Source organism: Ischnura elegans, chromosome 1, assembly GCF_921293095.1.
Source record: "Ischnura elegans chromosome 1, ioIscEleg1.1, whole genome shotgun sequence".
Taxonomy (NCBI): domain Eukaryota; kingdom Metazoa; phylum Arthropoda; class Insecta; order Odonata; family Coenagrionidae; genus Ischnura; species Ischnura elegans.
The window spans coordinates 13,842,306-13,860,566 of record NC_060246.1 but is presented as its reverse complement, the minus strand read 5'-3'; the positions used below and the strand labels follow the sequence as shown (position 1 = coordinate 13,860,566).

Below are 18,261 nucleotides of genomic sequence, written 5' to 3'. Positions count from 1 at the left end.
GAAAATTAACGCAAGACCTCCGCCGTATTGGGAAGGAAAAGCATTCGCCTTCCTCTCCTCTCTCTCTTCGTATCCAGGGACCTACTCCCCCCCTCCCCTCCCCTCGTCTCCTTGGAATCCCCCGCGTGACTCCCCCCCCAAACCCCAACTTCTCCTTTCCCCACCCCTACTCCCAGGTCTGCTCGCCGCTCTTCCCATTCCACAAGTCCTGAAACCATCTCCAAGTTTCACCTTCTTACCATTTGCACACACGTCCACTTGTAAAGAAGAAGATTATCAGTGAATTCGTCGGTCGATAAGCGTTTTAAAGTATTCTAGAAGTATCTCTGTATGTGCTATGAAGGATTCAAGGAATTTATGCGCTACCAAGTGGATTAGATAAATGTCTGAGGGGAATAATTCGACTCTGTTGATAAAAATTCATAGCTCGATCCTTGAACCAGCCAAATCCGTTTTTGTATCCATGAGTTTGCAAGACTGCGTAAATTTATCATTCACACACTCATTTAGTGATTCAACCCAAAGGTTGTTTGGGTAGGTGAGGGTGGAGCTCGCACCAAACTAAGGCACGGGCGATGGAATGACTCGCATTCATGGTAGGTGTAAATAATAATCGACAATAGGTGTACTTTTTTGAAATATGCTGTTTCTTTAGCTTCATGGATGAATCATTTCCTATTCCACAATGTTGACTTGAGATTCTACGCCACCTATATATTTCTATAGGAGTTCATGCTACGAGCATGAACTACTCCCATATATTTTATATTCTATGTGGAACGATTTTTTCGAGCATACAGTGGACATGGAGTACGCAAGTTGTCCTCTTAGCTTTGTTTCGAAAATGCCGTAAGCAATCTGAATGCCAGAAAAGGCATTAGTGTCGATTAGCTCCCTCTGTTCCCAAGCTAAGAATGGGAGGGAATGTAATTCTCTTGAAAACATCGGGAAGAAGACGGAAGAACTCATTCGGCCGCATCACGAGACGCGATGGTGTAACGTAGCGTGGACGTTCGTTGAATGAAAAAGCTCGAGGATGAATTGCATGGGGCAGGCGATGAAGAATGTGAAAATGGAGACTTATGTAAGTGACAAAGGAATCGTTGACAGGAGATAATCGATACCTAACCAATAACCAATTTTTATATTGATGATTGCTAATGATGAGAATTTAAAATTTAAGAGATCCTAAATTTCCGCTTTTAGATCCGTCGCTGACTTCACGTGCTACTCGCGGAAAAAATCGACGCTCTTATTAATTAAGCCATTCGCCGATATTTTGATGACGTCACGCACTCTTGCCGACCGCGTCACCACGTCTTATCTACTTCTGCCCAATGTGCGAAATTGCGGACGCATTTTAAGTTTGAAAAGGAAACTTTCAGATAGACACAATCTCTTTTACTACATTATAAACTGACGAAACTGCAAAAAAAGGTATTTCTGAAAATCAAGACTCAAGAGAAGACTCTTAGATCCAAATCAATCTTAGTCACAATTCCTCTCGAATGACTTGCATTGCCCTAACTCCTCGGTGAAATTTTTCTGTATTTGTAAACGTACATTTTTACATTAGTCCTTTCGCAGTAGACTTATGCAGGTTTTATTTTGTAGGCGTTTTACTGCAGTTGTTTTTTTTCCAATAAGGACGAAAGTCAATATCCTTGGGTTTTCCCTACGCTTGTTCACATATTTTTACACTTGTTAAATGCAACATTGTTCACTTCGCATTTTTATGCTGTTTTTTAAAGAGCATACTTTATTGTCTCTTTTGATATAATTTGACTGCATTTTATTTCAAGAGTAACTTGACAATGCATTCTTCTGCAAATATTTAGTGTTTAACGAAGGGTTAGATGGAATTTAGATAGTTTTCTAGCTTCAGTCTCGACCAATGAGGACGAATAATTATTATAATTAGAGATACGCGAAAATCGCACTTTCATTTTTATTTCATCGCACTTTCAAAAACAGTTTATCGCATTTTGTAGCGTCCATTTTTTATTTTCATAATTAGGTAGATGACGATGAAATGTAGTGAAACACATTTATATGACAAAATACAGAGTATTTTAAATAATTAGGTTGTAGAAAATAATAAATTAAGGAATAACACATATAATGGCGGAGGTGTAGCTTGCCCGCGCCCACTTATAGTTCGCGGCCACGTAGAGTCCCAGCCAACTAGCAGCTGGCCAGTCGCTCACATGCTTCAAGCGGTGAGTGTCGGCGGAGCATTTAAACTGCGCTCGGCACAAAGTGTATGAATTTTGCCGTCGAAAAGGCAAATTTGCGTAAAAATATCATAAAAGTGCAGTCATCGCATCTAAGTCACATCACATCGCATTTATCGCATTTGCGATTTTCACGCATCTCTAGGTATAGTCCATGCGCTCTTTTCAATGGATGCACAGACAACCTGCATGCGTGCATAGGGGCACCAATTCAATGCGTACAGTCACCCATTGCTCCTTATTGCCGCACTCCTCCGCTCTACTCCCTCTAGTGGATAAAGAGGCATTTCCTCCGCACCCGTCCCTTCTTTCAACCTGCCGCACCCCTCCCTCCGCCCGCGCCCCTCGTTTTAGGGTCGGTCGCGGGAGAAAGGGGAGTGGATGGGTATGGTGGGGGAAATTGGGGTGTGAGTGCTTGCATTGACGGGGGTAAGTGGCAGTTGGGTAACGGCGTGATCAAAAACAGTTCACGCAATGCTTCATCGGATCGGAATGGACCAATTAAAGTGCATTACCCTCCATTTTTCATCAGAGCACGGAGGTTGTGCGCATCACTTGTCCATTAACACGCCTTTTGGCTTTTACGTAAGTACCCTTTTCTAAATCAATGCCATTGAAGCACCCGCTGTGTGCGACGAGGACAAGAGGTCGATGACGACCATTAGGCATTTTCTGTCGGTTTGGACGACCTCAGAAAATTCTTACGGCTCATTATGTATCAATGAGAAAATTAATAAATTCTTTAGTTAACTCACTACTCGTAGATTGTTCGTAGTCTAGTAATGTGTGCATTAAAATTTATTGCAATGCAAGCGCTTTCTAATTGCATATCGTGTTACCTCTTGAAAAGTTGCTTCGCTTTTTTTATGGTCCATAAAATGAAAGGTAACCTTTTTTACCGTCATCGTTTAAATTTTTCGAAATAATATTTATAATTATCCTACATTTTGAATTTGGGAACATTTGAGGAAAAAACTGATATTTCTCAGCTTAAAAATTCGAAATGTCACAGAAAGGAATAAAGTGCATGGGTATTTTTTCCTCAAATAGTATACCAAATCATTGTAGCACATGTGGCATTGTGGCAAGACTTACGCAATTTGTCTGGGAGCTAACGTTTATATTTCTCCATTGGAGATAGTTGAACCTCGAGATCGTTCAGAAAGGTATAATGATCCCCTTTCATAATTGAGCCTAGATTAATTTTATGGTATTTTGGGTTATTTCATTTATACTCACTTTCAAATTTTGATAAATTTGCTTTATAAAAGTAATAAATACGATATTGTATTTTGGTAAGTAGATAATAGTGCTACGATAGTTCTAAACGTTGAAAAACACACTCCCCATTTCAGTGGAAAGGAGGGGGGCAGGCCTAATATACGTCCATGTCATCTGAGCTATAAGGTCGGCCAAGGATTGGCGCAAACATATCGTCGTAGACTGCAGGGAGGTGCCTTATCAGTAACTGTTTAACCATTTCTACTCTAAAAATAAAATAACTGCAATATTTCATGAAAATACAGGCGTCGAGAAGGGACTATTTTTATACTAATGGAATAGCTCGAAGGAGGGGTCATATCTTTTCTTGCCTCTAACAGTTCTTACTATTTCCTTTTGAATAAAAGCATCTGGACTTAATGCATTGCTATAAACACCTCCCCAGCACATAATGCTACATTTCAATCGAGAATAAACCAGTTCATTATTTATATTTAGTAAGAATTTTATGGGACACTAATTCTTAATAGATAAATACTTTTGCTAACCATACTTCTTTGGAGTTTTTGCAATATTATTTTACATGTATATGGCACCTTACTTTGTCATCAACAGTAATTTATAAGTAAATACATATATTTAGGAGCCCTTTTAATAACTAAACAGTTTTTACAAGACATTATCGAGTAATTTTGTGAATGGTATTGTGTATCCCATTGTAATGAAAACCAGTTGTTTTAGGTCGTTGCACATAATTTTTATCATCACTCAGATTTAGTTTGTAATGTGAAAACCAGTTACTTGAAAGGTATAAGTCGTCTTTCGTTTTATCTATTACCTCCTTCCATGTTACTTCCTCGAAGCTGGGGGTAATATCATTAAAAAATTTTGTTAGGTGCACATGAATTTAAATAGCATAAATTAGGAAAATTATTGGTCCAATAACAGATCCTTGTGGTGCAGCGGCAGAAATATATTTAAATTCGCTGGACCTATCGTTTAATCTCACATACTGATATCTGTTAATCATATAATTTTAAAACCAGTCAATTGTTGCTCCATGAATACCTGCTTTCAATAACTTTTCCGATAAAAGTTTACGATCGATCGCGTCAAATGCGATTTTTAAATCATTGGGAATGGACGATGAATGATTATGGATGTGTATAGTATTATAGATCGAGAAATATAATCTTCTAAAACATCTTTAGTTCCTATTCCTCTTCGAAATCCAAATGCAGCTGAACTGAAATACATATGCTTATTCAAAAGTGACATCAACCCTATCTTTTCTCAAGTACTTTTGAGAAAAGAGATAGTAATACTATATCTCTATGATTTAGTATTTTACAGTGACCTTCATTTTTAAGTACTAGAATTACAACAACTTTTTTTACTTCAAAAGGAAATTCATGAGTTTCTTTCCTTAAGTTGAAGATGTAAACGTCAATTACATATGCAGATATTAAATCATAAGGCACTCATTCTGGTGATTTATTTGGATGGAATGGAAGTTAACCTCGATACCCTCATGGAAGACAATGATTTGAGAAGCAAAGAACTTGGCAGACATTTGTAAAGAAACTGTAATAAGTTGTGAGCAGTGATAGACAAAATTGGCATTGTTTACTCAAGGATAAAAGAAAATATTAATTGATTTCCTGGTAAAATGAAATGGGTCAACGATAACGTGACCATTACCTTCGAGGCCATGCATATGACATGTTTTCAAGTGTTTTCATGCTAATTATTTGAAAACACGCCACTATACCATGAAAACTATTTGTTTTAATTATTGAAGAAGCTCCTCTCAATTCCTTACGTAAATTATTCCTTAATTTCAAAAATTCTTTCCTACGGTATTGAACGGTACGGTAAAAAACCTTTCAAGGTTATGAATTGGATTTTCGTAGTCACTTAATCTAATTCTCAACTTTTTGAAGCAATGAACCCATCATTCAATATTCATGGAGGCTTCTGTGGAGTGGTGCAGTAGGCGCAGATAGTCCTCCATGTTGGCCTCCGCGTTAATTCAACTTCGTGAAGGAAGTTCAAGAATAATTCCAAGTGATATCTCGTGCTACGAATATTTTGTTCTACAAAAGAAAAAGTGCCCATGAAATCCATCTTTTAAGCTTATTTTTTACGTTATCTATACGCTTTTTTATCAATTAATGGCGGGGGACACAATTCACGTCATCCAAGTTTACTATGAAATTTTTTCGTCCATGATTTGCACTCAATCGCTGCCCTCTGCGTTCCTCGCAAAAATCCGTCAGTTCGTCGCGAATCCATTGGCGCATCATTTGGCCCACTTTCTTGAGTAATTTGCTTGCCAAAAGGTTTCATGCTTAATGCCCTAGCATTGGATTGCCTGGTATTATAAATTCCAGGCCCACATCTCCACACGCGAGTGAAAAAACGAGCGATGAAATTGAATGTCCCAGGAGGTGATTTCAACTTCCGGTGCAGACGCAAGATTATTCATCTACTCGCCTGAGTCTTGTACATCGTTTTGTGGGACACGATGGATTTCTAGAACGTTTTGCAACTGCAGTTGCTCAAGCCGATTTAATTGTTCCTCTCGGGCAGATACTCTCTCCTGGAAGCTGGGAAAAATTGCACTACAAAATCATTGTAATTTCTCGGAGATTTTATTTATTCATAGACGTTGTTTGTGACTCCAAAAGATTGGAATTTTCATTCAAAGTACTTATTCAGTTTGCAAGTACTCCTGATATCTTGCAGCTGTTCGACACGATGCAGTGGTCCACTCAAGAGCGACCTCTTTGAATCAGCACCCACGGCTGGTGACGCAGGCATTGTTCGAACTGGGGTGCTCTCTCCTCTGCTGCTGTCCACGGGTGCTGTGTCTGCCCTTTGCGGTGCCATACTCGCTAAAACTTTCTGCAATTTTTGCTAGGCAACATAACTTCATCCTCTTTGCTAACCTGCCAATATCGCCGGCCTCGGTGGTGCCGGGATAAAGTCCCCGCTAACTGCTAACCTAGAGGTCGCGGGTTCGACTCCCGCCTGGGTGGTTTGACCACTATCGAGGCATGGATGTATGTGATTGTCAAACAAGTTTATTATTATTATCATCATCATCATCATGAAATCCGCAAAACTTAGTTTCGGAGAACTTAAAAGTAATTTAAATGCGAGTGTTCTTCCCCGGGGAACTCAGGCTCATACGTTTCCGTATTCCGATATCTTTCAATATAAATTGTACATTTAGGTATGATTCTGTGAAAGTTGATTCTGGTGACAAAGTTGACGTTAAGTTGACATTCCAAAACTTTTAGCATGCAGATCGTGCTATTTACACTGCGTATTTGTGGAGAATTCGACAAGGTTTTTAAAATATCATGCAGTGTTAGATTTGCCTCCTTCATCCCCGTATTCGTTCCCTTCATCGATTGAACAGAATTTAAGTGCCCCCAAAGTCACAGCACTAAGTAGGCAATCGCATTACGATCCATTTCGTAGTTTTTAGTTCAGTTGCAAAACGTTCTAGAAATCCATCTAGTGTCCCACAAAACAATGTACAAGACTTGAGCAGATGTATAATCTTGCGTCTGCACTGGAGGTTGAAATCACTTCCAGGGACCTTCAAAGTTGCTCTGGACTAAAACCTAGCCATTCATCCCGTTAACTCTCTCGGTCAAACATAATAATCGCTCGTTTTTTCACTCGCGTGCGGTTGAAGAAGTTTTTATTTAAGTGCCCCCAACATCACAACACTAAGTAGGCAATTGCATCCAATCCGTAGTTTTTAGTTCGTATTAGACTTTAAGCCAATGGATACTTTCAGTATTTCAAGGTGAGAGGTTTTTCATTGGCCCGATGACGTTTACTTCGCCCTTCAAGTGCGCGGTGGTCAGAAAGACAACGCGAGCGATCAAGCAAGCAAACAAACACTCACCCGCGATTAATGTCACCGTGCCATTTGTACGGCTCCGGAATGTTTTTTGTTTTGTTCCGACTTCTCCCCCTTCCTCCTCCTCCTCACGCTAAATCCTTCTCACGTGGACAAGCACCTGCGCCCCCTACCAACCCCCCCTCCATCTACAAACCATATAAACCCACCCTCTCAAACCCCTTTCCTCCTTAATTCCCACCCCACGCACCCCAGCCATCAAAAAACGCACTTCCCCCCCTCCTTCCTCCCCGCGCTCACCCTCACCCCCTCGCTTCAATCCTTTGCACCCATCAAAACCCTGCGAACCCTCTTTAATATCCTCCCCTCTCCTCTCGCGCACGCATATCCCTTTAACGCCCCCTGAAACCCTTTTACGGCCCCGTGAACCCTCACGACGGTGTCCCTGCCTGCAAACACCCTTTCCCGCTCTTTTTAACTCCTCCATTCTCCTCCCACACCCCCTCCTTCCTAACTCTAAAGAGGGAATTCAAAAAACAATGCGCTTTGTCACATTTGGAATTAATGCCGTTCTTTGTTTCACCTTTTCTCCAATTTTCGTGGTAAAAAGGGGATTGGACTGAAGGGATTAGCGAAGGAGTTCATTGAAATTGTTTGGAAATGAATTACTTGCTGTCTCGCTTTGGAGGGAATTGGTCACGGTTTATTATTTCTCAATTGATTAAACAGACATATGAATTAGCCATTTGGGGGGTGAGAATTTGGTTAAGAAATGAAATGTAGTCAATTTAGTTAATAGGCTCTTGAATATAGTAGTTCATAAGGGTAATTACATTATTGAAAATACCGCTAATTCGAGGATTTCGTTTCATTGTATTTCATCGGACTTAGCGCTATTTCGGATGCGTAATCTTTTTATATTTCCAGCGTTCGCGAATATTTTATACATTACATCGAGGTTAAGCACATGTTAAATGCTTCCATTTAGAGTATGCATGTCTTGTAATTTTAATACTTATTCATTCATATGCATCGAAAAAAAGACATTTGCAAAACAGGCATTTTCTATGTGCCATTTGATATCACAGGCATTTCTTCTCAAGTCATTTTAAGAAAGTCAGTTTCATTTCTTTGGGAAAATTACTAAAATATTCAGCTTTCCCTCATTTGAATCTAGTGTTGATTTTTCTTTCCCTTCAGAATGCAAGTCAGAACTTATTCTCGTGAGTATTAACATGGTGTGATATATCTTACGTAATATCGAAGAATTTATAATTATGACGGGAATAAAATTGAGCTCATGTTATCCTAAAGTTTACGAGAGGTTGGCTCGGAGCAATTTACAAATCATCGTGGCCCTTTTCCGTTTTCACATCCAGCTTCTCCCCTCAATCTCCTGTTAGTCCAATTCACTTTCATTCTATCTATGATTCCTATTCGTTTCATCACCCTTTTTCACCGCTTTTCGTATATACTTCCCTTTGAAACGATTTCCAGCACCACCTCGCTCCGTCCAAACCCTCGGTCTCATCTCTCCTCTGGAAATTCCCTCTCCTCACTAGAGGTGAGTTAATAAGTTCATTTTTATGAACCGTTCAATTTGATCCTGTTCATTATGAAGGAAATTTCTAAATATCTGTTCTTGACGAACAGTCAAGATTCATCGCAGATTTTCTATATTATTTCCCCTCCCCTGCTTCAACTGACGATGGAGGTTGGTGCTATTCCTATATTTCACTTTGATACCCGATAAATCACCCGATGCATCGTAACCGCCAACTGTTGTAACAACAACGCACTTGCTGGGGTAAGCTAGTGAATGAGCTGCAATTCCAAATACTTTTGGGTGACCATACTTGCTGGCCCGAAAACGCGGTGCAGACTTCAACAGAGAACAGGGTGTTTTAGAGAATTGTAAATTTTCAAACCGGTTCATATCAGTGAATTTCACTTTGTTTTGGCAGTTCGGTTCTTTTTGATCCATCTCTACTCTTCGACTTATTCCTCCTCTACATCCATCTCTCCTCCTCCATTCCCCTTCATGCCCACACATTTATCGCCTCAGTCATTTTCTCATCCTCCTCCTTCCATTTTAGTCCACGTTTCCGTACCGCAGAGCATCACCAATTCGAGCTTAGGGTGTTTGATTTTCTTATAATTTCGAGTCAATGATAAACTTTTTTCCGTATGCTGCTGCCATCCCGTATCATCTCTTTCACTGCCACAATTGGCTACTCTTGGCAGTGGCGCTGCGAGGGGGGGCTATGGGGGATAAACCCCCCCCCCCCAGAGCTCAGAGAATTTTTTAAGTTTAATCCATTTTACTTCATTGTATTCATATTACTAATAGAATAGTGTAAGGATTAATATAAGATACCTCATAAAGCCGTAAAACTCACCATTTTCAACGATTTATCTTCAAATTCCGCAATTTATTAATCTCGCGCCTACCGCTTATCCTAGTGGGTGTGCCATACCCCACACACCCCGGAATTAGTTGCACCTAACCCCCCCCCCCTTAAATCTTAATTCCTAGCTGTGCCCCTGACTCTTGGACCATATGGCCTGAGTGCATCTTTTAGGATGAGCAAGGGAGGTGGAAGAAGGTGGTGCCATCTACCGATGCCCCCGCTCCCTTATTACCCGATGGACACGATGGCCCACTCCCCCCGCCCCCCCACCCATTTGGAATAACGGCGCCCTCCCTGTTTTCGGGCGAGCTCTACAACAACGACCGCTCTGAACGAAGCAACAGTGTTGGGCCCGAGAGAGAGAGAGAGGCTGTAGGGAAGAAGATAGTGGTGCGAGCGTGTAATTCGGTGAGGAAGAAATCACTGCCCTCCACACCAGAGGGGCAGGTGGGGTGGGGAGGTGCCCTTCTAAGATTGTGGAAGTGGGGAGGGGGAGGAGGGGAGAGGTGTACCCCCCCTCCTCTTCTCACTTCCCTTGTCTTCCCTTCCCTTGCATTATTTATCCCTCTCACGGCGAGCGTCACCTTCCTCTCCTCTCTCATCTTCTCTCTCTCTTTCCACGCAGTTCCTCCTCCCTTTCCTCCTTCTTCTTCTTCTTCTCCAACCCCACCCTGGCGCTGTCCAAGCGCCCTCCCCCCCCCCCTCCCTCCCCCATTCCATCGCCGCACCCTCCCTTTGTCGGGGAGCAGTCGAGGTGAGATTCCATCGCTCTGATGTTTCTCCGGATAGCCTGCGTGATTTCTTCCCTCGGTGGGAAACTCAAAAGTTAAAATTGAGGGGAGAAGGATTGCCTGCCATTTCCGCACTACCTCCGTGTTCATCTATACCAATAGGGTAGTTCCCATCATCAAAGGAAACGAAAGACATTGATTGCGATTCGTTACCAACCATTAGAGTATTATTAATATACAAATTAATTGGTTTTACAAATCCCAGTTTAGACGAATGGCAATGGTCAATTTTAACCACATTTGAAAAAGGTCAGATTGGTGCCCATGCGATTCCACTCCACGTGACGTTACAGGGACCTAAATGCTATACGAGTAGTCAGGAGTTTTACATCGTCTGAGATTACTAATGCATGCATGAGGCACAGAGCTCAGGGAAACATCTCTTAATAATCACTTATTAAAATTGCCTATGGTCGGAAAGTTTCATTCGTTTGATAGGGTATTAGTAATCCTTATTTCAGCCAAGCGCTACCAGATAGCAGAGTATTCTGCTACCTGATAGCATCCTGCATCTCAGCGGCGCACACATTCTCGCCCCAAGGTTACCTCCCTGGGCGACAGCGGGAACCAGAATGACGTCACGCGGGGTTTTTCCAGCATTCTTACTTAGCCGTCGCGTTTTCGCGCGCTTGAAAATTTTCACTTTTTATTTAATTGCGAAAAATAGATATCGTCATTTAAAAATCTAAAGGCGTGAAATGCGTACTCCAGGAGTAATAATCTTTCGATTTAGGCAATAAAAAATAATAGGAAACCACACTATTGATTCTCCCTCTTTAAAGTTTTCTTCTGCTAGCGGGCGGGCACGCGGCCTAAAATATTCTTCGGGTGGGTGGTTGGCAGACATTACCAAAACTGATATTTTGTTGTACATTCGAACGAATCAGAGAGTCATATTTTTCGATATGACAGCCATTTATGCATATCGTTTGCATAATACTGAGAGTTATATTTGTCTTTCGTTATTGGCAGACGGGATGAAATTTAACTATATTGAAAGATAGAGTGCTATGGGATAGATGCCCCTGGTCTTGGGCCTATTTATCAGTTGCTTAGCGGGTAGTCGCCGCAAGGGAATACGTTTGGTTGGGGAGTGCTGATGTTCCCAAGGCCCCCCTTCTCCAGAATACGTTCCTGCTGACCCGGCAACTCAAAAATAACCTTTAGGTAGAAACTTAACGAAAGAAGTTCGTCACAGAAAGAATGTTGGAGAACTGTAATATTGTGTAGCGAACGATCATTAGTCACAGCACAAAGGCTGACGTTATGGCCGGCTAATTGTATTCGTAAACAAAAGAAAGTTAACATCCGCCACAATAATACCTATAAAATTGTATTTGTCTTTTAAATTTTAAGCCCATACTTGTTAAAAATAATGTTAAAAAGAATGTTTTAATGTATTGATTTTATTTTTACGTTTTATACAAGTAAATGGTCTCTAGTGCAACAGATGCAGTATTTTAAAAAATTGATTTGTATCAAATCCAAAAACAGCACATAGGTAAGACCTTTTACATCGGAGTTGTGAAAAAATGGTTAAATAATAAATTGTAACAGGAAACAACAACAATTACAAAAAAACACGAGTTAAATACCTTCTGATATGAAGTAATGTATGAACGCCTCATCCGCTCCTTAGTAATTTAGGAATGGCGGCAGAAAGAAAGAGAGATTTAAAAAGGGAGATTTGCGATGGCGATTTGTAATGGTGAGACTGAAGATATTATGTCAACAGGATGGAGTTTTGTTCCTGCGTAATGCATTTAAATTAGCTCAATGGTCAATTGAAATATTAATTTGTAGATAAGAGAGTAATAACCTCATCGGCTCTTTTCTCACACCAGAAAGTATCACAGATGTTGGCAATTGTAGTTGTAGAGTCTGCGTAAAGATTCAATAATTTGAGCGCAAGGGAAAAGAGGTCTCTACTGTTGTCATTATTGTGCGTGAGGTCGTATTGCATTTTGATACTATGATGCGACTCATTCTTATGGACGATAGGGATGCTTTTTTCCGATTAGCTCTTCACGAATTTTAACCTCACTGGGTTATAATGGACCGTGATTTAACTTTCTAATTGGCATTAAGAAAAATTTATAATATTATATGCGTGATAATAATATAAGGTTTCAGTTAAAAGAAACCCATTTTTGAAAGTTATTCTTCCGTAAAACTTTGGTCTCCGACCTCATCTACCGTTAACCCTGAAAAATTTGTTCAATGCCTAATTACTGATTTTTAATTATTCTTGGAGTGTAAGTCAAGATGGCTGGTATTTTGTGCTACTTGCTTCTTTGATACATTTCCTCCAGCAAAAACTTCATTAACAATAATAGTCAATGCATGAGAATATAATGAATAGCGTTTAACAGGTTTCGGCTGCCTTTATTTTCTGAGATCAGGCCTTTAATATCGGCAGTCTTACATTTAATATCACAAAATGATAGTTATCGCAGGCGACGTATTCCTCCAAAGTTTCCCAAAATTGATCATAAAATACAACTATCTATGGCTATATTTTAGCCTCGCTTTTCACATTTCTTTCGCTTTAAATTGTGTGTGTAAAATGCGTTTTTTTTTCTCTTTCAGACGGTGGAGACGAGCCTCAATCCTTCCTCGCCGCTGGGAATGCGATCAACTTGGCGGAAACGGAGAACAGCCTCGAGTCTGGTCAGTAAATAATTTTGTCTTGACCCAGCTTGAAAAAAAAATAAGTCATGCAATTATTACCCAAGCTTATATATTCAAGCAAAAGTTTCAAACCCTTGTGGATAGATATAATGCGTGCATTGTGACTAATATGGAAAAAGGAAGAACATTTCGCTTTGATATCTTTATGAGGTAAAGGAAAGTTTTGAATGGATGAAACAGCATTTAAAGCATGTGTAGACGTTTGGGTGTGAAGTGGAGAGATGATATGCCTGATAGTATGGAAGTGTCACTTTTACACAGGGATAGGAAGTGTCACTTTGAGAGAGGGCACCCGCACGTTCGATCAGCACTCATTCTTAACAATCTAATATTTTTTGTGAAATTATACCAAATGACTGTTCGATTAACTATGAGGAGATAAGGAGGCCAAATTCCCTGCTATCTAATTCCTATATACGTATGCCCCTCTATATTCCTCTGCCTTACTTTGGCAATAATACTCATAAGATATAGCTCACCGGTACGTGTTTTTTAACCCTCTACCTGTGCGTGGCATCACGCTTAGTTAAAAAATAATAGTTTTGATTTCTCAAAAAGATTCAAGCGTGAAAGAGTGGAATATTTCCATATTGAAATAAACACTTGCAATTTTCCACGATTATGAAATTTGTTACGACCTGCATTTAAATGTTACTACATCATATTCAAGGTACTAATGGTGTAGTACATTCAATTAATACAATTTTTAGCTGCAGTAAGGGAAGTAAGGGGAGAGAATTTCAATTATTTTGATTACTATTTGACCTTAGAGCACAAAGTAGGAAAGAAAAGTGGTGCTTTTAAACTTACGGAGAAAGGGATAGTGAAACTTACCAGAAACCCTCAATTCCAGCTGAAGTGACCACTTTTAAAAAATGTAATCATTGTGGCTTTCTCTCGCCGGGAACAGAAGGAATGATTGTGATTTTTCGTGCTTTGGTGACTCTCTCCCATTGAAGCCATTCGCTTTGCTTCGCATGCTGGACAAACACGTCACGCGTGGGCTCAGTTGGGCCTTGGGTTCATATCTGTAGCGTCCGAAAGGAGGTCTCGCAAAAATCTATTCCTCTTTCCTAATTCAATGAGCAGCGCAGTCTCTGTTGACGAGGGACTGTGGGTGTCCGAGCGAGAGAGAAGCATAGGGAGCTTTTGTCCACTATAGGGTGAGCCAAAGGAAAAAAAAACTTCATCGCATTGCAAGAGCACGGCAAAGTTTCTGATCGCTCTACTGAGCATGATATTTAAAAAAAATGAAATTGGATTATATTTTCCGGTCGCATTTATTGTTTGCAATTTCAAGAAATCGTAAAAAAATTTCTTTTTCAGGATTAAAAGAAAGAAAGGTACAGTGATTGGACTGCGTTCAAAATAGCTCTTCTATGTATCCTTAGTCTAAAAACATGTAAAACTCCCCTTCTAAAGTGTGATGGGGAGTCGTTAATCACGTTAAAAATCATCGAAAAATAGTCATTTTAAATAATCTTTATAGTTACAGGCTCAACTTTGTGGAAGTTCATTTCAATGAAGAAAAGCGAACAAACTGTGTACTAATCCACCAATTTATTTACGCGGTACGACTACTTTCGACGCAGCGCAGCGGCGTCATCCTCTGGTTAATACCAAGTTTGTTCGCTTTATTCATTAGTAATTTTAAAAATCACGACTCATTCGTAATTTGTGTGTTATGGTGATTGGAATTGGTGTGCGAATTATGGAAGTTGCCTCTTGTCGATGCCATTCGTTATTTTTTCAAGGGTGACAACTATCAAATTTTCCAAGCTATACGATTCGGACACTTTGGTGTAGTTCGGCCCACCCTGGTGGATATACATAGAGAGAAGTTTTAGCATCGGCGGAGGCGTCTTCCTCCCTCTAAAGGAGGAGGGAGTTGGCAGAATGGCATAAAAGAGGGAGAGGGAGGCTAATGGGTAGGGAGGTGGACGGGAGTTGCGTCCAGTGGGGCGAATAACGCGACAGTTCAAACCACTATTTTTTCAAAGTGTGCGGAGGGAGTTATATATATATACCCTGGAGTGGGCATGCGCCTCGGAGGGAAGGAAACTCCGGAGCGGACGCGCTCATCTTCCTCTCCATTCCCACATCCCACTCCTCCTCCACATCGTACATATATAGAGGTGTGTGTGTGTCTGACTGTCCATGCCTCTCAGAGAGACCCCCCTGCCCCCCCTGTCCCCCCTTTCCCTTGCCTTCTGCGCCACTCTCGACGTCGGCCTGTCCACTACACGATGCTCCCCAGGGAGGTCGCTTTACTTCACTCCCTTGTCCATCCCTACACCCTTTACCCTTTTACTCCCCCCCCCCTTTCTTCTTCCACATCTCCCCCGACTCCCCCTCTTCCACTCCCTTACGTGTCCATCTCGTCCCATTAATGAAGACGTCCCCCCTCCCCTCCCCGCCTTCAGATGATCCTTTGCCCTCTCTACCCCCCCCCCCTTGGGGGACTTTTGCACCTGTGAGGACAGCTGACCACTCAGCCCTCCCTCTCAACCATTCCCTCTCTCTCTCTCTCTCTCCACAGTCCCTTCGCACACCTTACACTTCTCTCTCTTCCTCCTCCCCCTCTTATGAAATCCTCCTTCCGCCTCTCCCTTCAGCACTAACATATTGTTCACCTTCAAAATATTTATACTCATTTATACCATCTTTCGCTTTCACGCATAGAAGTAGTTATTCTTTCGAATTTTCTCAAACTTTCACCGGATAACTGTTTTTTTAAAATTTTTTGTGGCAGTCTCTTCAACCTAAATTTATTATTTTACAATACTCCTTACAACGAAGGAAAAAGTTTAAGAATTTAATGAGATTGATATTAAAAAATTTTTTGGAAAGCAATGAAAGTTTAGCGAACTTGAACACAGAAAAGGTTTCGGAAAAAATCGTGTTTTTCCAGTGTCCTGATTATGTTGACAAGATTTTTTTATTGTTTTGCTATTTTGTTCTATTGATTACAAGGAAGCTCATTGTTTTCTCTGATACTCTTACCGCTAATATTGCATATATTGGCATTATTTCTTCCCTTTTATCTTTTCTTCTTCGCTCTTGGGCCATTGTCGCTTCCACCATTCTCTGCGAGTGCTTTACTCCCTTGCATCCCTCGTCTCTTCACCACCTTTTGATTTTCTTTTGTCCCACTTCCCTCGTTATCACCTATCCGCTTGTGCTTCAGGGCGCATACTGTTCTTCTTCGAAAAAGGGTTTTCCCAACGCAACCAGCTGTTTTTACTCGAATGAATGGTTTTCCGTCCAAATTTCCTTTAACTTGAACGGAGAAATAGTGTTTAAAATGATATTTCATGGCAGTCTAGTCAACATGAACGCTTCATTTATTTAGGGCGTTCCAGGAAAAACTATTTTCAAGGCAATGTATCGAGTATACGAAATTAAGTGCTACATTTAGTTTCCCAATGATTGAATTTGAAATCAAGCCATACAAACCTCTCATGATAATGCCATCATGTTTTTATTATTGCGGTAGTTAGCTGGGTAGAAAAATTAAAAGCAGGAAAAGTCACGAGGAAAATATATAAGCTCAAAATTGGATGAAAATATCTGCAAAATCAGTCAATGTTAGTCAAACTCCAGCAACGAGAATGTCCAGCGAATGTCACTTTCCAGTGCTTTGAAGAGTACCGACATGTCTATCTTTTTATTTGCTCCTGCCGGGTTCATTTGCTCGATAACCCGTCGTCAACCTCGCCGCATTCACATGATACTCTCATCCGTTGTACCTCGGCTGTTGACATGATTTCTTTCCGTCCTCCAACAGCACTACCCTCTCAATTATTCTCCCCCATCCGTGCACTCGGGGCGAACACACGAGAACACGATCGAAGGTACACCGCCAACGATGATCTGAAGAGAAGGTGATTGTGGCCGAGAGGGCGCCCCCCTACTCCAGGGTGCACGCGGGGAGAGAGGGGGTACACTCACAACCACCCCTCCCCTCCCTCCTTAATTTCCCCTCATTATCAGGGACGTGTGTTTACTCGCTGATGCGTCTAAAGGGAGGTGACGTGGCAGGGGGCATTGCTCTCTCCGGAGATGTGGATCGTAACAACTGGAGTTATTATAATGGAATTGAAGAGAATACTTAGTCACATTTTATTTTTGAATTTTTGTAGAAATCAGTAAAGAAGATTAACCACTGGGAAAAGAAGTTCACGTTCCGCAATAGTTATTATTACCAGCTGCGATATTAAAACTATGAACTAGAAATTTTTAGTCACTACTATATCATTATGACTAATGATGAAATTAGATGTGAAACAATAGACGCTAATAAATTTTCCGTGCGGAACGTAGGCGGCAACTTATCTTTTCGGTAACCGTTGTTCCACTTGGTGAAAAAGGAAACAATAAACAATAGTAATCCTTAATGCTATTCATCTTGCCATTTTGATCAAGTATTCAGCTAAACATAGCCTTATTAAAAATATTTTGCATGTTCTTGTCACAAAAGTTTTATTTCGATACATAAACGATATTTTGAATAAGTAATGGAATATCTTATTTCAAGGTTTGTTATTTAAAGGTTTTATCCATTTTCTGTCGTGAATGTTTCGTTTTCTCCTTTGAATTCATTTTTCCCTGCGTGGTGTGAGCATGTACTGCTTTAGTTTTTCAACTAAAATCATTATTTTCGATGAAATGCTTACGTTCAGAGGTGTTGAAGATAGGTATTTTCAGGTGGTACCTATAGTTGTTTTCTGCATAACCTCTACTTGATATATTATATGGAGAAATGCTTCATCATAATTGTAGTAGTTTTTTGGAGTAATTTTTGTAAAACAATTTCTGTCAATTAATTTCATTAAATATGCTTACCGCATCTAATTTATACCTGTTCTCGATACATGAATACGGAAATTGGTATTATTTTTACTTAGGTACTTTATTGATCTTGATATCGTGTCATCGTGGATATCTTATGACGTTTGTCAATAAAAATTTACTTTATAATACGAGTACGTAAATAGTGAAGGTAAATCTCTTCCGCAAAAAGTCATGCCATC

At 40.4% G+C, this 18,261-nt stretch overlaps 1 protein-coding gene across 1 annotated transcript in view; it reads left to right on the top strand.

Moving 5' to 3' along the window:
- LOC124154376 (zinc finger protein 423) overlaps positions 1–18,261 on the top strand; it is a 721,523-nt gene that overhangs the window by 226,452 nt on the left and 476,810 nt on the right. Inside the window, exon 3 of the mRNA XM_046528063.1 lies at positions 13,127–13,207. Coding sequence (XP_046384019.1) covers positions 13,127–13,207 — 81 coding nt within the window. The remainder of the gene's footprint in view (positions 1–13,126; positions 13,208–18,261) is intronic.